Source organism: Mustela putorius, unplaced genomic scaffold, assembly GCF_011764305.1.
Source record: "Mustela putorius furo isolate JIRA1106 unplaced genomic scaffold, ASM1176430v1.1 tig00000224_pilon_pilon_pilon, whole genome shotgun sequence".
Classification (NCBI taxonomy): Eukaryota; Metazoa; Chordata; class Mammalia; order Carnivora; family Mustelidae; genus Mustela; species Mustela putorius.
In genome coordinates, this window is record NW_025421321.1 from 33,185,861 (window position 1) to 33,213,319 (window position 27,459).

The following is a 27,459-nucleotide window of genomic DNA, read 5'->3' on the forward strand; positions in this document are numbered from 1 at the left end:
AAAGGCAGACGCTTAACCAACTGGGCCACCCAAACACACCTTGAATATTATTTTAAAATGTATTAAAGCTTAGCTTTTTTTCAGGCCATTAACTGATGATTACGCATTATTATTAGTATTATTAGTTTGGTAAAGTATTGATACAGAATGTTGGGGTGGTTTTTTTTTCCTTATTTCTACCTCCACCTTCCTGAATGCCTTCCCTAACACAATGCCTTCTGTTAGATTTATAACACATCTAGAGGAACATGTAACATGTTTTCCCCTCTGAAATGGTTGTTTCTCTGCTTTGCTAATCCCAGAAGCTAAGTATTAAGACTCCCATCCTTTAGTGTAGATAGGATCAAATACTAAGTTTACATTGAAGCATGTAGACATCATCACATTAGATGGCATGTTCTAGAATTCTCGCTTCTCCAAGCACCATCATGGTATAAAGGGTACAAAGGGTGTCCTCTTCTGCAGTTTCAGTGACTGAAACATCACAATATTGTTGGAGTCTTAGAGCCTTGATATAATCTGTGGTGCTTGCCCTCCCCTTCCCCCGCCATCCCAAATTGCTTATGCTTTTGTGTAGCAGAGATAACTATACAAATCCAAACAAATACAGTTGGGATTCCAAAAGTTCTATTGTAAAACATCTTCCATTACAGTACTAGAAGATCATCTCTAAACAAAATTTAAGTATAGTTCCAGTTCTTCTTTGTCTTTAGTACTTTCCAAATGACTTGGTTTTTTACTTTCTGCTAGACTGACTTTCTCATAAAGTTTGAGTTGATTTCTCTCCGTCTTCCTCTAATGGCTAAATGCCTTTTTCAGGGTATGTTAGAGCCCACCAAGGAACCACTGAAACCACTCTCTGCTGCAGAAAAAATTGCTTCCATTGGTCAGACAAACACCGTGTCACCAGAAATGAACACATGTACATCTGACCAGTTCCAGGTAAAAATATCTGTACGTGTATTGAACATTTATGCATGTATACACACACATATGTCCAGAAAGACACAGTGTTTCCCATAATATATAACTTTTAGTTTAAAATATTTTAAAAATTGATTTAGAGATGGACATGATTTTGATTACTTATTAACATCCCTTGCAATACAGTAAACAAGCTATCTTTAATTTTCAAAAAAGGCACAATTTGAGAACTGGCTGGTTTTGGGTAAGTTCTTTAAACCTTTCTAGGCCCTAATTTCCTTACCTGTAAAATGAAGAGTTTGAAGCAGGTGTCTATAAAAATCCCTTATAGCCTGAACACTGTATGATCATAATTACTGACACACCAATCTGGTTAAGTACTGATTTTCAAAATAATTGGGAAACACTGCATTTACACCAGCTCTTCAAATCTGCTAATGTGTGTTTTTCTGGAAGCCTGGAAATTTTGTAAAGTAATAAAATTAGGTGTGTTTATTACATCAAAAACTATTGTTTTGAGAGTTTGAATAAAAATATTACTTAAGGTAAAAATGATGTGGCCTTTACAAAACATTATTTGAATTAAGAAAAAAAATCTGTCTTACCTTTCTTTTACCACCTTGGCACCATTAAGCACAATTTTTTTTTTTCAGTTTATTATGAAAGCCACCCCCCCTCACTTTTTTATCTGGGAAAAAATTTGCTTACTCTTCCCACATCAAATTAGAAAACTCAGTTTTTTAGAAGATTAATATTTTATATTAATATTTATATTAATATTAATCACTAATATTTGTATTAATATTTATTGATTAATAATAAAAGTTAAAATATTAATACGTGAACATTGCCATGTTTGTCACTCCTTACCTTCAATATCATCTTCAGTTTTACCTAACACAAAATGTGTATTTGGACAGCCTTTCCCAAAATGTGTGTTCCATTGAACATTAATCCCCAGAGATGCTCCACTAAAGGAGGGTTCCAAGGGGAAGTAAGTTTGGAAAATTTTTCATATCATATTCTTTAACCACCCTTGGAAATTCTCAGCACACAGTTAAGGACTCTGGAGAATCCTGCAGTGAATAACCTTATTTAATTTTAATTATTTCTTAAATTTACTTGGCCACAGGACCCGTCTCTGCAGGGACCAGAGGAAAAGAGTCATGACACCCAAAGAACTAGTATTTTAAAGAATATGCTTTAGAAAATAATAATACAAAGCAAAGTCCTACCCTTTCACATGTGTTTCAGGGAACATCTAATATTACTGTGTGCCACTGTGGTTTATACTTGAGCATAGCTTAAACATCCCTTTGAAGTCGATTTATTACTAGCCCTGAAACAGTGGGCAAGGAGGCCTGAGGCATAAAATGCCTGGCCTTGTTGATGGTTGGGCAACAGGCAAGTAGGTTTGGGCACATAAGTCTCAGCAGGTAGTCTCTGTCCTTAGTTATCTTTCTTTAATTGCCGGTATATTGTTCTCTGGCTATCAGCTTCCCTCCCAGGTGTGCCCTGCATAAGCAGATTCCAAAATTACTTCTTCCACAGCACCTTCTCACTTCGGCCTTAAGCAAGGTTTTTCTTCCAGCAGTGCTGGGTTGTTAGGATAATAATTTGAACTACCTGGTTCAAACTGCCTGCTCTGTTTACTGAAAATGAAGCCACTTGTTGGTAGTTTTGCTTGCCGAAGCCACCTCCTCCTCCTTTTCTCCCCCATCCAAGCACTTCTCTGTGTTACAGCCCCATAAACTTGCTTATTTTATCAGAGTTAGCTTTCACCTGTCATTTTTGCCCCTAGCTGGCTTATTCAATCTCATAATATTTCATTCTAGTCACACCTCATATTTATTACCTTTCTTACAGAATTTAATTATAAATGACTAGAAGTCTAGATGATTTTAAAAGTGTGTTAATTTAATGGAAATTAATGTGTATTAATTTAATGGAGGTCAGTCATAGCTCCATGGTAGGTATTTAGCTGCTGCTATCTTTTTACATGTACACACCCACCTCTACATTTGTAATCAAAGGACTACTGTCCCCCTAGTCATAGGCAAGTATAGAAGTTTTCAGCAGCATTTAAGTATATCTTACTTTTTTGCTGGAACATGGAACTTTGGTCTCTTGCTAATTATATTAAAAAAAAAAACCTCTTAATCACATCCTTTTATTCCGTTTAGTGAACACATCTCTCTTGTTTTTTTTTTTTTAATATTTTATTTATTTATCAGAGAGAGGGTGGGGAGAGAGCGAGCACAGGCAGACAGAATGGCAGGCAGAGGCAGAGGGAGAAGCAGGCTCCCTGCCGAGCAAGGAGCCCGATGTGGGACTCGATCCCAGGACGCTGGGATCATGACCTGAGCCGAAGGCAGCTGCTTAACCAACTGAGCCACCCAGGCGTCCCCACATCTCTCTTGTTAATACACTTAGGTGTAATTTTTTTTTTTTAAGATTTTATTTATTTATTTGACAGAGAGAGATCACAAGTAGGCAGAGAGGCAGGCAGAGAGAGAGAGAGAGAGGAGGAAGCAGGCTCCCTGCTGAGCAGAGAGCCCGATGCAGGACTCAATCCCAGGACCCTGAGATCATGACCTGAGCCGAAGGCAGCAGCTTAACCCACTGAGCCACCCAGGCGCCCCTAGGTGTAATTTTTAAAAAGTTTATTCTGTACTTTTTTGTGGTAGTTCATGATCCTTACTAGCTTTCATTTTTAGGCTTTTTTGGGAGCCAATGAAAATAATATTTCCCCGTGGAAGTTGTTATTCAAACTTAGTTCTGAATCACCTTGAGCTTCTTCTCTGTCTTCATTCTAACATACAATTAAACTGAACATTTCAGTATTTATGTCAGAATTTTGTGCTGAGATGCCTCACCTTCACTAAATTATATGATCTTTGCTTGACTCCTTACCTCTGAGTCAAGTTAAATTATTTTTAAAACATCTCAAATGAATTGTAAGATTCTCTTTATATAAAGCAGTATTTCTTACCACTATTCTTTGGCAGTCAGTGTGTATATTATTTTTACTTTACATTTTGGCCATGCAGTAATACTCTTAAGTCTTTCCACTAGTCATAATATCTCGAGGAAACGGCCATAGACTTTAGTGCTGAAGTTCAGCAAAACGTATCAAGAAAGATCTGGTTTCTTTTGTTGTTTTGTCAACCATACACCAAACCTTGCTTTTATGTTTTTATATTGGCACCACTAACAGTGACTTTCAAACTTAGCATCATTGTTTAATTCTCATTATGACTGCCTGTTTTCTAATCTGTCTGTTCTGTCTCAGTTTGGGTACCCACTGGATTTTTATTATTTCTTCCAAATTAGTTTATACTCATTACTCTAATAACCAGTACATCTCGTGTTTAGGAGCTGGATGACTTACTAACCACTGCTCCTGGTGTTTTTTCCAGGATTACTTTCACCTGAAAAGAGAGCTTTTGGGCAAAAAGCAGTAGTGATACTTCTGTTGTTTTGTTTTTCAGAAAGCTTTATTCGCTGAATTTCAGGGTCACATCACTCACAGTGCCATTACTGACCTCCCTGGTAAGATCAGTGTGCTAGCCACACTTTAGCCACTGCTGAGTAGTCAGCTCTCCGGCTAGCAGTTACCCAGCTAGTCACTACTTAGCAAATTTCCTCTTGATGTGACTCTTTCATTTGTGAATCAGAATTTTAAAGTTAGAAGAAAGAAAAAAATGATTATGTGGCATTGTGCTCTTTTTTACATCAAGAGAACATATTTGGAAAGGCTAAATAGTACACCTAAAATCATTAATCAGTAGTACAGCTAGGACTAGAACCCAAGTCTGTGATCTCTAGTCCCCATGGGGGGGGGGCTTTTTTTTTTTTAATAACCATTCTTTGTCTTTATTCACAAATGATCTGATCATCTACACAGAAAATACCAATGAATTTACAAGAAAAAACGACAGTAATGCCAGTTAGTGAATTTAGTGAAATTTCAGGGTCTCAGATCAATATTAAAAAATGAACCTCTATTTCTATATATATTAAAAACCAGGATTGGAAATTGAAATAAAAAGCACATTATTTACCAAAGCAACAAAACTATGAAATACTTAGGAATAAATCTAAATGTACTTAATTTTTCTCATTTCATTCTTTTTTATTTCAAGTTTTTATTTAAACTCCAGTTAGTTAACATAAAGTGTTTTTGCTCTTTTTTATTAAGACCTTTTCTTCCTTTAGTGCTTTTAGTTGCTGTAGTAATCATTCATACCACACAGTTTGAAGTTGTTTTAAAGATTTTATTTATTTATTTGAGAAAGAGAGAGAGCATGAGAGGGGAGGTCAGAGGGAGAAGTAGACTTCCCATGGAGCTGGGAGCCTGATGTGGGCCTGGGTCCGATCCCAGGACTCCGGGATCATGACCTGAGCCTGAAGGCAGTCACTTGACCAACTGAGCCACCCAGGCAGTCTGAAGTTGTTTTAAAATGCTTCATTCAGTGCTTTCTCTTTAAGTAGCCTTCCTCACCAGTGCCATTTGTTAGCTTATAATTGCTCAGGTCTTCTGTTTTACTTCTGTCTTATTTCCATTAAATGTTGATTCGTGTTTTAGCACCTCATTATTATAATATTGGCTATGTCTTCAAAATGCCATACACCTGTATAAGAATCTAAAATTTCAGCAAATCATGAAATGTTTCTAAGCAACCAGCTACTTGACATCGTTTAGGTAAAACATGTTAATGAAAGAGATTTGCTCCATTTAGCCAGAAATTTTGCTATTGCATAAACCTGGGTGTTACCATCCAGTCAGTAGGACTGAAGGTTTCACTAATCTCTAAGGAGAATAATAGGAATTGAATCTGTGGGAATACTTAAGAGATTTTTGTTTGTTTTTGAGATCAGCTAAAGAAGATCTTTTCTAAATGTTTATTAGTCTTGTAGGTAGGTTATAAACTAGATTTTCACCAGCATTATTTCTGATTTTATTTGAAATAATTATAGAGTCACAGGAACTTGCAAAGATAGTACAGAGGAGATGCTTTGTAGTCTTCACTAGTTTCTCCCCTTAATTACATCTTAAATTAATTATAGCATAATATCAAAACAAGGGATATGACTTGATTACAATGTGTATATAGCTCTGTGTCATTTTATCATGTGGATAGATTTGTGTAACCACCACCACAAGCAAGATACATGACTCTTCACCACCATAAAGAACTGTCTTAACAGCTGTCTCCATCCCCAACTATCCCTAATGCCCTGGCAACCACTAATGTGAGGATTTTGCTTTGTTTATACCTCCCTCTTCAACCTCCAGGCCTGACCTGATTTAGGAAAACTGAATGCATAAAAGTAACATGCCTGTCATTGGTATCCCAGTTATCAAGACAACTATATTATAATGTCATGGGATTAGACTTCAAAAAATAACCAATTCATGCTCCTTTCCTACAGGGAACAAGTCTTTATCTACACACCAAAAAAATGAATGTAAAGTTTTAATAGTACCTACCTTAAAATAAAGCATAGTGGTAAGCGATACCAGAAAAAAAAGAAGACAGCAGCAACATGTTGGTATTGAGAGTCTGTCAGAACACAGGCTATTTCAGTGTTGTCAGCACCACCCTAAAATAAAAAAAGAAAGAAAATCAGGAATTCCAAATTTTTCTTATTAAGATTGTTCTTAAAGTAATGGTCATTTTTTAAATGTTTTGTATTTTCCATCTTATATGTATCGTTTGCTCAATTTATCCTTATGTGTCTGGCAGTCAACAAAATTTAAAAACCTAGAATATTCAAATGAGCTCTGAGTATACTTTTTAAGTACATTATTTTAAAAACTAAGTTCTGATACTGATTATAAGTAATTGCTAAAGAAGTTGATTTAAATTTTTTTTAATTTTAAATTTAGTTCCTATTTACTGGCCCATAATTTTCTTTGTAATTTGGGAAATTGTGAAGAACCAGAGACCTTGGTCTTGGTCTTTTAAACCTTCTCATTTTATTTTCAAAGAGACCAACTAAGTTAAGCTACACATGGTCATGCAACTAGTTATTTAGCAATTACCTGGTCTTGAATAACTCAAATCTTATTTTCAGTGTGGTACCTTATCTATTCCATTAGACTATCCACGGAGAAATTTTAAGTGGCTAGTCATTTAATATAGAGTAGATCACTCTTTAGTGATAAAAGTCTGATTTTTAAAAAATATTTGAATTATAATCTAGCCAATAGTTTAAATCATAACTTGAGAATAGTTGGAAATCTTGATATAGAATCAGTCCATAAAAATCTGAAAATGTAAAGTGAATTCCATTTCTCAAAGATAGTTTTTTGATATCAATAAGCTATATTGTTTGTCAGTTTTTCAGTTTCAGTTTGTGTTCATATTTTTAGGTAACCTTCTGAAATTGTAAATTATCCCTATTTTGTCTTTAGGTACTTTATTGCCTAATGATCTTGCTATAATGGTTTTTGGGGGGTTTTTTGGTTTTTTTGTTTTGTTTTTTTAAGAATTCTTTATGTTGCTACAGCCTGTACTGATTAATTTTGATTTTTTGGTTTCCAACTCTAGGAGTCTCTACCACCCGTCCAGTTTGACTGGAGTAGCAGTGGCCTTACTAACCCTTTAGATGGTACGTCTCTCCGTAGAGCCTCTAGCACCAGAGCTAGAGTTAAGAAAGCTACAAAGTTCAGACAAACTTCTCTCTGCTGATTTCCTTTTTTGTTTGAACATAACTTCTTATTCTTATCTTTGGAAATTCAGGCTTTCTTTCTGAATAGTAATTGCTCAAAAAAAAAGCTGTTACTATTATTAACAGTAATAATGTCCATAAGTAGGTAGCAATAGCTAGGTAAAATTTTAATTTATCTTAAGTCAAAAAAAAAGCATCTTTATTTTTTACAAGTATCTAAGTAGGTGAAATGATATTTTAGGTAGGACCAGTTTACTTGAAATTTGTTTCTATAGTTTTAATTTATGGAATTTTCTTGGATGCAAAGTCTTGTGGCTAGAGGCTGCTTAAAAAAAGCACAAAGCACAATTATATAACCAAAAACAATGTGCAAATAGATCCATATTTACTGACTAAAAGTAGTTTTCAGATTTAATAATATTTTATAGTGCACTTATTATACAAATGGAAAATGAATGATTTTCATGATCCTTTTCTAAAACTTATCTCAAAATACTAGTAGGTAGTTCCAGAAATAATTGGTTTCTCTCATGGCTTTAAGAGAAAATCCTGAAAAAGGAATAACATCCTAGTAATGTGGGTCTTTAAAATAAATGACACAAAATAGTACTTTTCCAGTGCGTTGACACCACAAATTTTAATTGGACCCTAAAATACAATTATTCTTACTCCTTATACTTCATAAGTTATTTGAGCCATTGTCTAAAACACCTGTCATTCTATCAGCTTTGCCTTAGATGAGGGGTCCTAGGACTTCTGAAAAGCATCCAATTGAATAAGAGTGCTGAAGGAAAGCCTGGATGCACCTTTTGCTGTTGTCTGGTGTCTTGAATATTCAGTCAAATCATCATGCTTTTTATTAACAAACAACTTCTTTAAAACTGTATACTATTTCTGATTACTGTTTCAGAGTTAAAGGGGAACAGTACAGCTTGAGGTTGCACATCAGGGTAGGGCAGTTATGACAGTCCTTACGAATGTTACTTTAAACGAAGTTAATGTATTGGTGCGTGTCCTGAAACTGACAACTTTGTCACTTTTTAAAAATCATTAATTCAGAACCAACATTACTAACATGGAAGACTGATTTGGGCATGTACAGTAATTTACTGTTGGGCTGAGATTAAAGTATTGTTTCCCTTTAACGGGTACACTTTCCCCTTGGTCTTTCTGGTATGGCTTTGAGTTTTGATTGAAAGAACTGAACTCCTAACTAAAACCTTACTAAGTGTTAAATTTTTTACTTTGTACATGAGAAAATGTACATTGGATTATTAAATTGTTACTTTAGAAATGTCCTTAGTAATGAAAAACTAATACTGTACACATTGTTTTAATGTTGATTTTAAAATATGTAATGACTACTAATTATAACCTGCATGTTCAAGTGTGTGTCTTACCCCTTTTTACACATAACCCCTCCTCCCTTGGCTTACCTTCTGTGTGGCTGCCTACCAACACGGTCACTGAATTTCAAGCTAGTGGAGGTTCCACTCTTCTGAACCTTGATTTCTTTGGGCCCGTGGATGACAGTAGCTCTAGCAGCAGCACCACAATCCCAGGTCAGCAGAGTGTTAAAACCACAATTCTGGTTTAATTACTAAAAGCATGACCACATCACTTGACTTTCCTATAAACAAGGAAACGAGCAAGTAGTTGTATTCTCTATATCTAATACTTTTCCTTTATCTGTCTATTGTTATTTTCTAGTATCTGACTATAACAAATGACTTCTGTGAAATGTGTTTTAAGGAAAGCTTTCTCAGTGTACCAGTCAGAGCTGAGAGGAGTTTCTAGGAGTAAAGTAGCCCTAATGTCCTTAGACAGTTAAAGGCAGGGTTTTGTTTGGGGCAAGGGGTTCCTGTAAATGGAAAATGTGTATTTTATATGCTTATTTTTGAAAGCATATTATATAAAGCCATTTGAAAAAAATACAGGTTTAGAGATACAAGAATATTTTAGTATACAAAGATGACTTTACATTGTAGTGCCTGTGGTAACAGAACCTCTAAAATTCTAGCATTCAGTTAGTTGTTTATTAATGCTAAGTGTATAATTAGGTTCCAAAATGTTAAGAGTCTAGCACTTAGTTCTATATAGATCCCACATAGAACTTCTGTAGTTTTTATGTAGCTTTTAAATAGAAAGTATTGTTAGTTTTCCATGGAGAAAAAAGAAATGTTACAGAAGTTAATAAATCATTGCTATGAGATATTAAAAGCTAGAAATTAAAACTTATTGGCGTGCCTGTTAATGTTCAGCCCTGCGAAATTCAGTTTATTGACCAAAGGACTAATGTACTTTGTCGTTTTTTTAACTGAATAAAAGATTAAAATATAATGGCATTTTTATGTTTACATTTTATTTGATATGATTTTAATGAATCCCTGTCATCCCTCCTTGTGATCTGGTAATCATGCCCATTGATCACCAGACAGCTGTTGGGGTGCTGTATAGATACTGATCCCCAGAATGCGTAGCAAGGATCCGTTTAGCCCCACTAGCAGCCAGTTACACAGCCAGCCTTGTTCCTGAGAATTTGCTGGTTTTGTCTATTCCATTTGATATCCTACCACTCACTTCCAGCAGTTCAGGAGCCATGGTGGGAAATGGGGGAGACCAAGAGAGTCAGATAAGGGTGAGCCTGGAACCCAGAACATCCTTCTCTAAAATCTGGTCATGGAAATCTGTTCCTACTCTAAGGAAGTTCCAAGGCCTTTAGGTAGAATGACTGGCTTTCTCAAATCTAATCCCCTGAATAATTTTCATTACTTCGAGGATTTTGCAAGCATATGAAAAAAAACAATCTTATGTCTGGTTTTGACTTCAAAATGATATTTTACTGTTTATTCAAATTACCTTTAAATACATTTGAGCTATGGAATGACCAGGGTGAGCCTAATTAGCTGCTTTTAATTCTAAAGTGGGGGGAAAAGACAACAAAAGTTTATGTATCAGTTTCCTTATTACCTTATTCCCAAGAATGAATTACCAAACTCCATTTTTAATTTGCTCTCAGATTTGTTTTGTCATGAACTGTATTATAATTTACATGAGTTCACTGCTTTTGGACACCTAAAACCTGGTTTAAATTTAATTCTTGATTACATTTCAAATTCAGTTAAGAACATAAAGAAATACAGAAATTACATGATTAACTAGGCTCAGTATACACAGCTTCAAGAAGAGCAAGTGGTTTCAGAAACTTAGAGCTGTAATGGAAGTGAAATTAGCATGCTCAAATGCAGTCCTCATTACTTTGAAACCTTTAAGTATTTTTGTTCCATATTTTCATTAATATGCTCTAGCTGCTGTATAAACTTGATTACTATAAATTTGCTTTGGCTTCTTTTTATTGCTATTGGGTTTTGTTAAAACTTACCATCAACCTACAGGTATCAACACCTTTCTCAGTATTCCATTTTACCACTTGCTTGCACTTTTTCCGACTTGTTTCTGGGAAAGTCATTTTGTCTTAGCTTGCGGTTATTTATTTATTTTGTGTGTGAGACTTAGGAGGTTGGCATAGAACTTGGTTGGCTAGCTTTAGTTATGTAACTAAACTATACCTCATTAAGGTTCTGTAACAAGCAGACTCTTCCATTAAAAAAAAAATTACTCTCCAATTATTAGTGTAGACTAAGTAGTTATCCCTTTTTGAAAAATATAGTCATGGCACTTTCCTGGGTTTTTTGTCTTGGTTTGGTTTGACTTGGTTTTTGTGTGATGGTGGTGGTTTTGTTTTGGGCAAGGGGGAATTGGGTTTTTTGTTGTCTTTTTTCTCTTTTTTTTTTTAACTCCCACTTTATTCTTTGACAGCCAAGTGGCCAGTATTTTACAAACCCGACCAAATTTTTACTACCACTTTTCTGTTGGCAGTCAGAATACAGTTGTTTATTCTGCACTATGTATTAGACATCAGCTTCAATATTGTGGTTACTTGGAATCTAACCTTTTTCGCAGTGGAGGAAGGAGGTACTTTGGGTTCATTTGGTCCCCTACAGGTATCTACAATTTTTTTAGGGTTTTTTTTTTTTTTTTAATTTTATTTATTTATTTGACAGAGAGAGAGATCACAAATAGGCAGAGAGACAGACAGAGAGAGAGATGAGGAGAAGCAGGCTCCCTGCTGAGCAGAGAGCCCAATGCGGGACTCGATCCCAGGCCCCTGGGATCATGACCTGAGATTAAGGCACAGGCTTAACCCACTGAGCCACCCAGGCGCCCCAATTTTTTTAGGTTTTAATTGAAACTTACATCCTTACAGAGATACAAAGAAAGGGCCTCATTAAGTATTTTTTGAAACCGTACCTTAATGAAATATTAAGAACTTGGGAGAGTCAACATTTTCTATAGCCTTCCTCCCCTTGTTGGACATGATAACTGTGGAAGCTGCTTTTGCTTGTTTGATTTCTGTAAACATCTGAGATCTGCATTTACATCTGCCACTCATCTGCAAAGCTGGTTAATAGAAGGCAGTTCGTGATTTTTTTTCTTAACCTTAAAATATCTTAAAAGGAGGAAAATTAATAACACTAGTATTTACATTTATAATTTTCTCTGCCGATTTTCAGAACATTTTTAGAAATAATAAGTAAAAATTAATTAAACTAATAAGACATTCTCCTCTTATAATCTGCATTTCTGCTATAATCTGAAACTACTAAACTTTTTACCTCAGGTAATTTGCTGGTACCATAGAGAGTAAGGGATTTTTTTTTTTTTAATTTTTTTTTAATTTTTTTTTTTAAAGATTTTATTTATTTATTTGACAGACAGAGATCACAAGTAGGCAGAGAGGCAGGCAGAGAGAGAGAGAGAGAAAGAGGGAAGCAGGCTTCCTGCGGAGGAGAGAGCCCGATGCGGGGCTCGATCCCAGGACCCTGAGATCATGACCTGAGCCGAAGGCAGCAGCTTAACCCACTGAGCCACCCAGGTGCCCCAAGGGATTTTTTTTTTTTTTTTTTTTTAATCTGAGTCTCTATTATCCAAAGTTGAGCTTGAGTTGAAAATATTTATTGTCCTTTTGACTGTTTTTGTAGTCAGTTATTTAATATAAATCTATATTCTTTGGAAATGTAAAAATGTATATTTTAGTGAAGTCAGATCTAAGAGACTCAGCTTCATTTTGAATTCCTTAAAACCAGGTCAAATATGAAACCAAAGAAATAAACCCTTGAGACAGTTTTCATTTTGTCTAAAAGTAGTGCTTTTATTAGTTTTTCTGGGAATATTTTACCCTCCCTACTTCTGACCTGAAGAAAGAACAATGTGGTACGTAATTTATCTTTAGTAATAATTTTGACACTTTGAGTAATAGTTTATGTCCTCCGGTGGTCAGAATATATTTAACCAAGTCATTTACTGTATTTGAGACTTCAGACTAGCTCCTAAATCTTTCAGTATGGAAAAAAGTATAATGGAGGTAAAATTGTTAAAGAGGTGTAGAAGGGGAGAAAATTCCAAAAATGAAGTTAATTGGTCCATTTAAACCTTGAGGTACCTGTAACAAATCATGTGTGCTTTCTATAAAACACTGATAACTTTCATATCACTAATAATCCCAAATTCAGTTTTCTACAGCAGGTAGAAATTGTAGAAGTATTTGCATATCTACTACATAAATGTTAGATGAATTAAGGCTGTATTTAATACCTAAGTGAGATTTTTAAAGTATTTTTCTACTTTTTAAATATTCTGAAAGTTGGAATCTATAATTTAAAAAATAAATGCAACATTAGTCTAAAGACATGTCATGCTCCTAAAAGACTCAGATGTTTACAGAATGAGTGCCTTTTGCATCTTGGATCGTGGCTGATGAGTAACGCAGTGCAGCTTGCCCTCACTGACTGTCGTTTTATACTATAAGGTGTGGATCCAGAGTTGTATGAGTTAACAACTTCTAAGCTGGAAATCTCCACCTCAAGCCTCAAAGTGACTGATGCATTTGCAAGACTCATGTCCACAGTAGAGAAGACAAGCACATCTACCAGGTAAACAGCTAGTGTTCATTATACCCTAAATTTTGAATTTAGGAAAGCAAGTAAGTTGATGGTATTTCAATATAGTGTATTAAAATGCACTTTCTATTTATCAGATGATCCCTAATTCTAAAAAACAGTTATCAAATTATGTTTAATTATGGACTTTATTAGAGCAGAGCTATTTCGTAAGAAGCTGGAAAGGGGTGCAGATGTGGTTTTTTCTTTTTACCCTCCCCACCCTCGGCCAAAGTTTGTTGAGAAGAATTCTGATGAAGTATTGAGATCATAAGCTATTTTAGAAACTGTCCCTCTTTCCCTTCCTAACCACTGAGATGATGATCACTTTCACACTCCCGATCACTTAGGCTAAACTTTCTACCCCTGAGCTAAGCTGGAGTAGGTGAGGCAATGGCCACTCTTATTTTCTGCATTTTTGCTGATGTGCAGCACCTCTGGGATGTGAAGCCTTGCTTAGCCAAGCTTTCTGGGAGGCCCCTCAGGGACATGGCCTTTAGAAAAGCAGTATTGGAACCAAACGGAAGGAATGTCACTTGGGCCCTGTGCTCAGGATTCAGGAAGCCTTTAGTTTTACGTAATTTAGCACCGAACAGTAAGCCATTGCTTAGACATGTTAGCTATAAGAATAGGCCAGTTCCTCAGAAGAAGTAGTCATTGGGAACCGGAGACCACTACTGTTGGAGCAAATACTGGCTGATAGGAGCACCAGCTTCACTGTTCCAAATGCATTGTTCATCAGCATTTTCAAGTGGACATATTTACCTGCTAGTGGCCCACTTTGGCAGAAGTATTATAGCCCTTACTCCTCAACAAATAAACTCTATGTCAGATTCAGATTTATCTTTTGAAGCAGTTCTTCTGTAGAAAAACAACCATTTAAAAAAAACAAAAAAACTTTTTTCCTTATAAATAATAAATGCTTACCAGGCTTCAAACTGTAGTTTGAATTATCCCATTGCCTTTCAAACTGTGTTGTGTGCTTAAATATCCATTCATTCAACACATATGTATTATTAATAATATTTATAATTATAAAAGAGGCATTTTATGTATTTTACAATTGTGGATACTCTTAACTTCTCCCTAGAATAATTTACAGAATGCACACACCACAGATTCTCTTATTCTCATTGTTCCCATGTCTTTGGGGTAAAGCCTCCTCTTAAGTGAACCTATTTGTAAATGAATCCTCTGTGGATTCTCTTTGCTCACTTTATAATTTTTTCTCTCAAATTTTTTCTCAAATTGAAGTTCTCAAAGTTCTCGTCCATTTGTTCTATATATGTTAGCCAAAAGCTACTGCACATTTGACTTAAAAAAAAAAAATACTGATGCTTTTATTGTTTGGGCTTTTTTCCCCTGTCATTTTTAGGGCAGCCTTCTCTAAGGACAGTACTACTGTTTCATTACCCTTGTCCTTCTGCAGTGTCACTGAATGAACTATGGTAGAGTTTCCAGAGTCCCATGATGAGAATTCAGTCTTTGTGCCATTAGGAGGAGCTCTATACCGCATGGTTAGCTGCTTGCTCTCCCGACTGTAACTCATCCTTCAAACATCCCATGTACACCAGGGAACTTGAACAACTCCTATCACTTTAAGAAATTATTTTCATTGTTTCCCTTATTCCATACTACTACAGAATGAACTAGAACCATTGTGTGTATCCTAAGGTGAGTGTTATAACTGCACCAAATTGCTCTCTAGTATCTGTCCAGCTTCGTGTTTAAAACATAACAAATGGGGGGGGGGCAGAAATGAGTTGCCAACTCATTTCAATTATTTGAAAATGGTAAGAAATGCAAATTTTCACAAGCCTTTACAATTACTGTAAAATGTACCCATGAATGATTCTCAGTTGCACAGGTAAGAGAAAAGCAGATGGCAGGCATCGTTTCAGAAAATGTCAGTGTCTTTGTTTGTTTTTTACATCGTTCTGTTTTTGGTTTTGAATGGAATAAACTACAGAAAGTAAAGCTCAGCAAAATCTTCTTGACAACTGACAACACACAGAAGATAGAGTGATGTAGGGTACTGCAAGGTTAAGAAACCAAGGTGTAAGTAGAGGAAGTTGACGGGTAATAGCATACTCTTTTCCAAGTGCCCTTTGCTGCATATGTAGGAAGACATGCATGAGCTCATCTCTTTCCGTACACAGCCTGTTAAAAGTAACTTCTCACTTTTTAAAGAAATGCACGTTCTTAGTTTTAAAATAGTTCCTTCTTCTTGCTTTACCTTTTCTAGTATAGAGAAAAATAACTTCCTTAATCAGTGGGTGACCATCTAGTTAGTAGTGGTAGATCTCGAACTCAAGTTTATACAAGCCTAAGGACTAGTTGCCAAGAGATACATATGTTTTTTGTCTTTTTTTTAAACCTTTTAATTTTGACCTTTGACCTTTTAATTGGCTAACATACATAGTCCACATAATGTAAAATCCACCCTTCTCAAGTGTACAGTTGGGTGATTTTTAGTACATTGATAGCATTGCACAACCATTACCACTAATTTCCAGAACATCACCCTCAGTGGAAACTCCATACTCATTAATTAGCAGTTACTCCCTTTTCTGTCAGTTTTCCCAGGCATCGTGACATCTACTAATCTGCCTTCTGTCTCTAGGAATTTGTCTGTTCTGGCTATTTCCTGTAAATGGAATCATATATGTGACCTTTTGTCCCTGGCTTCTTTCTCTTAGTGTGTTTTCAAGTTTGGCCATGTTATTGTGTGTATCAGTTTTATTCATTCCTTTTTACAACTGTATAATATTTCTTTGTGTGATTATACCACGTTTTACTTATCCATTAATCAGTTGACGGATATTTGGGTTGTATTCACTTTTTGACCATTATGACTAATGCTGCTGTGAGCATTCATGTACAGGTTCTTGTGTGGACAAATGCTTTCCATTTTCTTGGGAGTGAAACTACCAGGTCATATGGTAACAGTGTTGAACTTTTTGAACAACTGCTGAACTGTTTTTCAAAGTAGTGCCACCATTTTACATTATTTATATTACACCATTTTACATTCATACATACTCATTATATATTCTTACATATGTCAAGGATTCTTGTTTCTCCACATTCTCACTGAGGCTTGTTTTTGTCTTTTTGGTTACAGCCATCCCAGAAACCATTGCCTACTTCATGGTTAGGATGATTTGCACCTAGGTTTTTTTCTCCATAGTTCTATAGATTCAACTTTTACATTTAGGTCTTTGATCCATTGATTTAATATTTGAATATGTTCTGAGATAGGGGTCCAGCTTCATTCTTTTACATGTCTATATCCCACACTATTTGAAAAGACTTTTTTCCCCATCAGTGGTCGTGGCACCCTTACTGAAAATCAACTTTCCATTAATATATAGGTTTGTTTCTGGACTGTCAGTTGTATTCCACTGACAAAAAGGATAAATCTTGGCTAATGAGAATATAAATCAGCATTAGATCACTGCTTTTGGATTTGAGAAAAGTTCATGATACAACTTTTTATTTTCAAATCCTCCTCTAGAACACATCAGTGCACAGTGACTATAGATAAATATACAGACTATCAGCTCTGTAAACTATTATTTCAATTTACTATTGCCTCTAAGTAGTGCCTCTGAAACAAGACCATTAAGTAGAAAGTCTAGAGTTCTCTTTACCAACCATTTCTTGGCTAAAAGTTTCTACCTTGCTCTCCTTCCCCATACTCCAACTGCATTTCACAAATGAGAAAGTTCCTTTAGGTGCAGTTTTTATTTTTTACTGTTTTTGTTTTGTTTTTTTTTAAGATTTATTAGAGAGAGTACAAGTCGGTGGGGAGGGACAAACAGACTCTCCGCTGAGCAGGGAGCCTGACACAGGGCTCCATCCCAGGATCCCAGGATCATGACCTGAGCCAAAGACAGATGCTTAACTTAGCCACACAGGTGCCCCTATTTGTTACTGTTTTTTTGTTTCTTTTTAATTCAATAACCAACATACAGTACATTAGTATTTGATATAATGTTCGATGATTCATTAGTTGCATATCCTATCCAGTGCTTATCACATCACATTCCCTCCTTAGTGCCCATCACCCAGTTAACCCATCCCCCTACCCGCCGCCCCTTCCACAGCCCTTAGTGTGTTTCCTGGAGTCAGGAGTCTCTCTCCTTGTTACTGTTTTTAATTAACTTTCTGTCATTACAGAAGCAGTAAGATATATATATATATATATAGAAAGTTAGAAAATACAAAAATTAAAACTTAGTTTCACATTCTTACCTCTCAGATCAGTATAACTCCTTTCAGATCATTTTCCATGCAAATACATACGTATGTGTGTTGTTTTAACCAAAATGAGATTTTATAGTTCATACGAAATTCAACCTCTGCAGCCTGTGATCTCCATCTATCACCTTCAGTGCATTTTTAGTCCATCTAATACCAAAGCTATATTCAGATGTCCCCTCAACTCAATATTGGTTGAGTTGAGGGGACTCAGCAGTTCTCAGCAGAGAACTGTTATACCTGGCTGTTATGGCTCTTCAACCTCCTTTAACCTAGCTTATCCACCCCTAACCCTTGTGTTTGTTTTTAGTTTTAGCAGTAGCATATTGAAAAGATCAGCCCAGATGTCCTGCAGAATGTCCCAAACCTCAGGATTTATCTGTCAGCTTCCTCAAGTAGTAGTTAATGTTTCTCATTTCCCCTTACTTCCTGTAAGCTAGAAATTATATCCACAAGTTTAATGAGCTTGGGTGAAACATTGTGGCTGGACGACAGCACAGGTGTTGTACTGTGTCAGAAGTTGCATAATAACCTGGTTGACTCCATTGTTAGTGATGCTAAGATGGACCACTGGTGAGAGGCTGGCCTTTTTCATTATGCAGACACTTCCAGTCTTTCACTTTACTCTCTGGGTTTTCTTCATCAAACATCCACCTAGTAATTTTGCCACCATTTAAATGCAATGAAATGCAATGAAAATTGTAGATTTTAAGTAGAAAATACTGGATTCCTATTCCATTCTTCTGAGAAACCGCAGACCTGAATATTGGTTGTTCTGATGGTTTTGGTGTGCTTAAAGCCCACCCCTTTTTGAAGAACTCTGGTCCTAAAATTCTGATGTCTTGATTTTTCCATCATTCTAATAAATCATTTCATTTCAGCCTGAATTGGAAAATGATTAACAGCAAAGTCTAGGTATGAAGTAAAGACCCGTATCTATCTTTCCCTTCTCGCCTCATCTCATGATGTCCCGTTCCCCATCCCAACAACAAAGAAAATAATTAGGTGGAAGAAATAACTTGGACCACACCTAATATAGTATCAGCTATTTTACCATAGAAGAGAATTGAGCTTTTTAGAATGAACAGTTTTAAATGAACTTTAGTCTAAAATTAGTATCTGTATGACCACAACTATTCTTTGAATATTTTTAACAACTGTAAGGTTGGCTTACAGTCATATGTTCAATTTGAGCCACATTTGAGGCTCTCCTGACATTTCTGCAGCTCACCATCTGGAAAGCCCTGGATGAAAAGGAGTTCTTCCTATCTGTGGTAGGCACTAACATGCTCACCTTTAATACCAGGTGCAGTGAGTGAAATGTACTTTGTCTCCAGAACCTCTAGGATTTCAAGATTTCCCCTCTCCCTGCGCACTTCCTGCCCATGTCCATTCTCAGCATCTGCAACCAGCTCCCGCGCTGCTCCTGTTGGACCTGCTGTCTGTGTCCCAGCAGGGTCAAGCCTGGGTGTTTCTGAGCCAAGGGCTTTCTCCTGGAATTCCCCTTAGGAGATTGAGAGAGCCTGAGGTTAAAATGACTTACAGGGTCTTGTTTATGTTTATGTTTACATATAAGCATAATATATGTAATATATAATTATGTATGTATATTATGTATATTATATATATATAAACATATATGTTTATATACTTTATGTTGAAGTAATTTCACAGGGGCCAGAGGGAAATCTGGTTGGGTGAAGTTTTATTAGGGCTCCAGCATTCTATTTCTGCTTAGAACATTTTAAAAGTGGGCCCGGGTAGATGCTTTGAGCCTTCAGCAAATCTTTGAGCTGTCCATAGGTACATGGGAATGTCTGTATGTCTGTGCCCAGCTATAACAAGCACACATAACATGGGCATGCAGCTCTGTAAGGGATTCATCCTCTGGCACTGGAAGCACACGCACATGTGCATGCACACACACGTTACAAGGTTCAGGACCTGGCAGAGAAGCCCCACAGATCGCTGTCTACCTTGAGAAAGGATTTTCTCCCATTTGTCCTACAGCAAAGCCACATTAACACGTTTCTTTCATTTGTCAATAGGAAACCAAAAAGAGAAGAGCACCTGAGTGAAGAAGCCATCAAGGTGATCTCGAGCCTTCCGGACTTAACATTCATGCATGCCAAGGTGTTGATGTTCCCAGCCACGTTAACACCTTCCACAAGGTCCCAAGAGAAAGCAGACTGATAACTGATGTGAATTGGACAATTTCAATTGCTTTTCCTTCCCTCCCGCCCATCCCTCCCTCCCATCAAAAGCATACCTGCTCTAATTAAAAAAAAAAAAAAGTTCAGCTGATTTGTTGGTAAGCCGCACTAGAAAGGTATACATAGTAATGTATATTTATTTACATACTGAAGTCCTAAATTTATATTAGAAAAAAATGTAAATAATTGGGGGTGAACATTTTTGAAGATTTATTCTTTTTGTGTTGCTGGGGTGTATACATTTATGTCTTTGTGAAATACACTGGTGGTGTCCTTCTTACAAAACTTTTGAAATAAAAAAAAGAAAATTAAAAATTCAAATCTCCACTGTCTGAAATCCCCTTCAGTCTTCCCAGATTGCATTGAATGTTCTATTAATTTTTCATATCATATGTTGAATTACTTTTGCAATCATAAATAAGCTCCAAAGTCCCCGTTTTTTTGTTTGTTTGTTTTTTTCAATTTCATGTGTGATGGGTTTGTTTCAGATCCGGCTTTTGTTAACATTTTTGCGCTCTTTTTTTAATCTTTCCAATCTGGCATATTGCTGCTTGACCTTTTGCAAGGTACTTTATCGATTGCTGTTTTGTCACAGGGTGTGGATCATTGTCAGAACTTGATTGGAGGGGTTTAAAGAGGTTGTGTCTGTTTTCAATCAGTTTGGTTTGGAGAAGGACCAAATTACATGTCTTACAATGAAATTTACTTGTTAATGATTTTTTGTTCTATCGTACCACTATTTTTTGAGGATTTTGCACAGTGTAAAATGACATAATCATAGATTGCTATGGTTTAGGCTGTATATACAGTAAAAACTATGGGTTTTAAATGTTTGGGGAAATTCCTATGGAAAAAAGAAAGACATGTAGAAGAACCTCTGACAGGGTTAATATGCATGCCTAAGGTCTTTTGAGATTTCAGTGTGTAAATTTCCTTTTAGCTTACACAAAAATAAAATAATTTAAAAGAAATTCAGCCTGGCCTTTTTGTACTTTGGTATCTGAGGGAAAACATGATGAGTTTGGATGCGAAGGTTTATTCTATCTTAATGTATTTCAATCCAGAGGAAATCATTTGGTAAGTCGGGCTTCTACTTTTTTGAAAGCGGACGGGTTTAGGCTGAGGCCCCATAGGAAATGGATCAGTACTAAGGCAGAGCCGTTTTTATGTAGAACATGAAATCATAAAAGAAATTCCCATGATTTGCTATACTATATCTTCATCAGAACTGGCAAGGTTTAATAAGCATTTCTAGGGAATTTTTTCTTTTCCAGTAAACACATGCATGATATTAAGGTGAGCAGGAAATTTCTCCAAGGTAATTTTTAAATATTGCTAGTAGCTGTTGCATCAGCAGAGTCACATGACATTTCATTAGGAATAGGCAGTCCGCCTGACGGGTAGTCCACCTTCTGCCAGGGGAACCTGTGCTGCTCCCTCACTGACAGATTCCTGCGCTGCAGGTTATCACACGGGCTGTGGGAACCTCTGGTGAGTGTACTGGGAGTCTGGCCTAGAGGAACGGTGCCTGTCTGGTCCATTCCCGCCACTTACCTAACGTTTTTGTTGTCATCGTCATTGTCATTTCAGAGAAGAGTCTCTTTCAGAATAGTCCCAAGTCCTCTTGTCCAGTGACCCTTCTGAATGGAAGGATAAAAGTATTCCTTAGCGGAATTTTACACATTTCAGTAAGTGAAGCTGAAAGTGCTGCTTCTCAGTACAACTGCACTATGATGGTGGCCTTTACCAACGTAAGTCCAGAGCCCATTTATTAGTTGCGTTACTGTGAGAAAGTTAATCAACTTCTCAGAGCCTTAATTTGAAAATGGGAATGAACCTGCCTTTCTGTAGGGTTGATGTATTAAATAATAAATGTAAAACACTTGTCATGTGAGGAAAGCATCAATAAATGGTAGTCAGAATGTAGAGTCAGCAAAACCTGTGATGGCCTCCGGAGCCCCAGTAGATTCAAGAAGCAATCCCGGGAGAAAGGATCCCATAAAGTAACAAGTGATTGCAGTATTACTTAGACGAAGTCAAGTGGGTCTTCCTCATGAACGTGACCCTGCTTTAATGATACACAGAATGGATATTTCATCTTAGAGCGACATTCAGATAAGCGAGATTGCCCTTTTGTTTGTCCTATTGGCCTTTGATGTTTTAATCACAACAGGCACATCAGTACTGGATCATCACAGGTTAAAGTCAGGACTCACCTTGAGGACCGGAAGTGTTCGCCCCAAACCAGGACTCCGGCTGCACCAAAAAGCAGTAGCAGTGGCTGCTGAGGGAGGAGCCTCTCGGCTAACCAAGCCTGTTGGCAGCACACAGCTGCTGGCCACTGGTCCTTTCTCAAAGTCAACCAGGTGGACACTGCAGAGTCAGGGAGAAGGCTTTGAAGAGGCAGAGACCCTAAAAGCCAATCACACACAGTGGAAACTGCTTTAGCAATCAGTTTTGTGTCCTTGACACCTTAAAGGTAGCTCAACTCACAGCCAAATCCAAGTAACCATACCTAAGTCTCCATTTATTCCAAGCCAGACTGGGAAGTAAAGGAGAAATGTCCCTAAATTGAGTCATGTGTCACTACTATTTTTATGAGTCATTCTTTTATATAGAAACTTGTTCCTCCCTCTACGTGATAATCATGTTCTTTATTTAGAACTTGCCACTTTTTGTTCCCTCATGTTTCTAGAATCAGTTAGGATTAGGTTTGGCTGTGAGTAACAAAAACCCAAAATACTGCATTCCATGTAATAAGACTCATACTTCTGTCACATCTGAACTTCTGAGATTGGAATGTGCCCTACAATCAGAGAGGCATCCCATTTCACTGGCAGTGGTTTTCCTGTTAGTGGTGTACAAAATAATGCTGTCTTAGAGCTGATGGCCAGAGTTGCTGAACTGTGGTAATGGTGGCTTAAACCATAGAAGTTCATTTCTCTCACAGTCTAGGGCTGGCGAGGGGGCTTCAGAAGATCATCAGTGACTGAAGCTCTTGACTACCCTGTTGTTCTACCATGACCCACAACCCACATATGGTGTCTGCTTCACGGTCCAAGGTGGCTGCTGACAGATCAGCCACTGTCCCTCTGTTCCAGCCATCAGTGAAGGAATAGCGAAGAAGAACATTCTCCAGCACTTTCCATGGGACGCCTGGGTGGCTCAGTCATTGGGCATCTGCCTTCAGCTCAGGTCGTGATCCCAGGATCCTGGGATTGAGCCCCACATTGGGCTTCCTGCTCGGCAGGAAGACTGCTTTCTCCCTCTCCCATACCCCCTGCTTGTGTTCCCTCTCTTACTGTGTCTCTATCAAGTAAATAAAATATTTTTTTAAAAAAACCACTTTCCATAAGGTATACAAAATATTTCTAATTATTACTTCATGGCCAGAACTTCGTTGCAGCACCCTATCTGGTTACAAAAGAGACAGGGAAGTTCCCGTGTTCCAGGCAGCCATGTGAACAGTGCGCTCGTGGCAAAAAGGGGAGGATACTGTAGGACCACTGCAAAGCTGGGCCTCATTTTTCACTTCACATTTCATACACACACTATTTCACTGAGCTCAAGTCATACCTAGAGAAATGAATTCCAGAATCATCTCAGAGCTGGATCTGTTGGCTCTCTGGTGTTTTCTTGTCAGAGGGGAAGGAATCTATACAGGGCAACACTGGTTTCCTGGACCCTGGGAGGAACTCATGCTAAGTAAGATAAATCGTTGGTGGTGGTAAGGAGCAGCTTGGGGAGGTAGAAGAGACCCTGGATTAGGCTGGGAGTTGTGCCCTCTAAATATAGATCTCCACTAATCAGCTCGAAGATGCCAAATAAATCCCTTTTCTAAGTCTCTGGTACTTCGGCGTCTACAGAATTGAAAACTAAGGTAGGAAGGAGAATCACAGAATTCCAGGGCTGGAAGATGAGCCAGTTGGGTGCCTGGAAACCACCCCCAGGGAGCCGTGCAGTGCCGGCCCCGCAGTGACCAGGGCAGGGAAGTGGGAGGCACAGGCTACTAACTCTATGGGACTCTTTGATGAGGGACAGGTGTGCAGCAGATTCCAAATCTGAAAAAGCCAAGGCTATTCCCTTCTGCAAGCTGCAGTGATGGGAAGTCTACACAGAAAACAGACTTGCACAGCCTTATGCATCTATAACCAGAGAGGCACAACCTGAACCCGGTTTTCCTGACTCTCCTGCATCTTCCCTTTGAAGGGGTGGCCAGGGCCGCCTGTGAACACTCGCAGGGACCTCAAATGAGCTCCGAATCTCACAAGACAGCTGCCAGCACCTACTGGTAGAGCAGACACCCAGGGTTCCCACATCCTCCTGCAGTTGTGTCCTGATGGGTAAGTCAGCCTGAATCCACAGCCTTCCGTGTCGGTTAGCCAATGTTGTAGCTGGTCCTTTGGGCCTGGCCTATCAAGGAGAAGAACATTTCCAATCACTTGGCACAATATGTGTGAGGTCCTGAGATCTTCATCCTCTCTGCCCCTGCCCGGGCTCCTGGAGACTGATCCTGGCTAGCACCTCTTCAGGGAACGCCCTTCCTCACCAGCTGGCCAGCACCCCTCCCTCTGGGAGCCTTTCTGGAAGTCTCCCACCCCGGGTCCCACCTCACCCCACACAGCCGCTCTCTGCTCTCCCAGAGTGCTCAGCAAACCGCTCTGATAACGTAACACTCGTAATAAACCCAGTGTGCACTCATAACAAGCATTCCTGAGTGCCAGACACTGGGGCTTTGCACACATTCTCTCCCCGAATCCTCCCACAACCCCTAAGAGGCACCTGACCTTTACCTAGCTCCAGTTTACTGGTAAGGAAACCAAGACTAGGAACAGGATGTCACGCTCCCAAGGTCACTCAGCCAGGAAGAGGAAGTCTAGAACCCAAGTCTGTCTGATCCCAAAGGCTGAACGCTTCCCCCGCAGGGTATCAGCCTCTTGGCATGATGAGGGCCCCTACAGCACCCGTCACCTTGCTTTATGATGACCGATTTGCTCTTCTTTCTCCTCTAGGCTGTGAGGTCCTTGAGGGCAGGATCAGTGTCTGGCCCAGATTTGTCCCCCTGGCCCCTGGCACAGTGCCAGACACGTAGGCGAACTCTCACCTGGTTTACTTCCTAAACCAGTTTATGCATAAGCCTCCCAGTGAAATGGATGGGGATCCTTCCAGAATCTGTGTTTCACCTTTATCTGCAAATATTCTAAACCCCACCTCAAGGCCCATCTGAATTTTTTCCAAAACATACCCTATTCTATTGATCACTGACTCAACCCTTCAAGCTCTGAAGCAACCCCCAAACACCACCCCAACCCACTGGGGCTCCATTTTGCCAAAAGCTATTTGTTTGGGTTTGGTTTTGCATCAATCCCTGCCTTGGGTGAGCAGCAAGTAGGGGCTGAACACACAAGGATCTGGGCCACTCCTGGGGCACAACTCTGCAGCCTACACACACCCCCCAGCAGCCCCTGGCTGAGAAGTACATGGCTCTCTAGGAGACTCCCAAACCTAGAATGATCCTGACCATTTCCCAGAGGGTTCCCTGAGCAGATGGTTATCTGGGAAATGGGAAATCAGTAAAGATGCCTCAGTCTCGAGCAAGACCTGACGTGACTCAGAGGGGCTCACATGACCATGCCATTGGGTCCTCAGACAAAGCTGGATAGCCCTGAAAGCGGATCCGCTGATTGTCATTACCTTCCAGGGACACAATGAGGATGCCTGAAGGCATGTTCCAAGATGAAAACTGCCTCTCGGGCCTTGGCTTTCCCACTTACTCAACCCCTTTTCTTCTGTTCTCCAAAGCAGGGCTTCCATTCCGGAGCTGGCTGTGGTGCAGGCCTGCCTGGTGGGGAACACTGCTTCTGACTGTGTGGTTCTGGGCCCAGGTTCCCATCGTGGCCGCAGGACCCCAAATCCAGCAGGACTGCCGCCAGAGCAAGCTACCCCAGGGGCTCGCCTTCCGTTAGGAACTCAAGCCTCCATGGAATGCAGACATTTTACTGAAATCAGTATTTTTTTTCTCTGTAGGAGAAGTGTGGCCCAAGGCCTATCCAACTCCCCGCACACCCCCCCCCCACTTCAGGCTCTGCTCAGGGAAACATCCATCTGAGGAGCTTACAATTTATTTCACTTATTTTTGCTGAGTTGCCTTGGGAGCCTGAACTTTGATCTGGGTGGGAGTCACTAATTCATTGGCTCAAGAGAACGACACAGAACAGTGTTCCACCTCTTGTCAGAAGAAAATAGCCCTCCCTGGCTCAAAGAGAGCCCAGAACTCTCTCTGAAGCCACCTCCTACCTGTGGCAGGCCCTCCTGGACTCCAACCCCTGTTCCTGAGCCTAGCGCGTCACCTTCCCTGGTGGCCTGTGCCCACAGTGCAGCCACAGCTCAGATCCAGAGAACAGGGAGGCGTTGTTTCCCTGCAGCTACTATCTTGTAACTCCCTCTTAATTTACAGTCTGTATGCTGTTTCAGATGTTTGGGAAAAAAAAACCCTTACTCAGCAGCTCTGCAAAGCTTCATTTGCAGTGAAATCTGGACTCTTCTTTCCACCCCAGATTTTTTCTTTCTTTTTTTTTATTTTTATTTTTTGGTTTTGTGGCTAGAACCTAACATCTGTGAGGCAGGCAGGACCTCATGGGCCCTGTGTCACCAAACACCTATTGAAAGGATGCATTCAAGGGTAGCAAATCTGGGTAGAGCCCACCAGTGACAACTGGTATTTATCTAATACCGGCTTCAGCTGACTAGGACATGGGCTGTCATCCCATGTCCCTCCCCCCACACCACCATCATCAGAATAAAGAGATATTCTCATCGAACTGCAATACTATTATTACACATACAAAATAAACAATAATATTTGAAAACCAGTCTATTTCAATTCCCCAAAGCATCCCTAAAATGTCTGTCATAGCTTCCCTGTTCCAACCAGGGTCTGCTCAATGTGGATGCATCCCTTTTGACTATCTATTCCTTTAAATCTAGAACAGTTCTCCCATCCTTATTTTTTATTACATTGTTGTCATTTTTAAGAGGCCAGGCCAGCTGTGTTGCAGAATGTCCCACATTCTGGATGTACCTGCTTCCTCCTGGTGTCACGCAGCTTGTTCATTTCTCTCTCCCCCATACATCCTCGAACAGCGTCTGAGTCCCTTCAGCCTGTTTAAACAACTGTACCATAGATAGGGTGGTTTGTAACATCAGGAATTATTTCTCACAGTTCTGAAGGCTGAAAAGTCCAAGGTCAAGACAACCGCTTGGCTAGGTTCTGGTGAGAGCCCGTGTCCTATTTCATAGACAGCTGTCTTTTACCTCATCCTCACATGGCAAAGGGGGTGAGGGAGCTCTCTGGGGTGTCACAGGGAAGCACTAATCTCATC

General features: G+C 38.8%; 1 protein-coding gene and 1 long non-coding RNA gene across 6 annotated transcripts in view; one reads left to right on the plus strand and one right to left on the minus strand.

Moving 5' to 3' along the window:
• Positions 1-21,048, plus strand: part of AFTPH (aftiphilin) — a 65,640-nt gene extending 44,592 nt beyond the window's left edge. For 3 of the 5 annotated variants that reach the window (XM_004742068.3, XM_004742067.3, XM_045077912.1), the window contains exons 6-10: positions 820-942; positions 7,482-7,542; positions 9,081-9,164; positions 13,472-13,595; positions 19,913-21,048. In XM_004742068.3, the coding sequence (XP_004742125.1) occupies positions 820-942; positions 7,482-7,542; positions 9,081-9,164; positions 13,472-13,595; positions 19,913-20,057 (537 nt within the window). In that variant the 3' untranslated portion in view covers positions 20,058-21,048. The remainder of the gene's footprint in view (positions 1-819; positions 943-7,481; positions 7,543-9,080; positions 9,165-13,471; positions 13,596-19,912) is intronic. The other 2 variants (XM_004742069.3, XR_006606064.1) reach the window with 2 other exon arrangements.
• Positions 21,049-21,561: 513 nt separating this feature from the next.
• Positions 21,562-24,923, minus strand: LOC123391380. The gene is made up of 3 exons (XR_006606065.1): positions 24,367-24,923; positions 22,294-22,489; positions 21,562-21,717 (listed from the first exon to the last, which is right to left on the minus strand). It is a non-coding gene; the product is annotated as an uncharacterized LOC123391380 (long non-coding RNA).
• Positions 24,924-27,459: the final 2,536 nt, after the last annotated feature.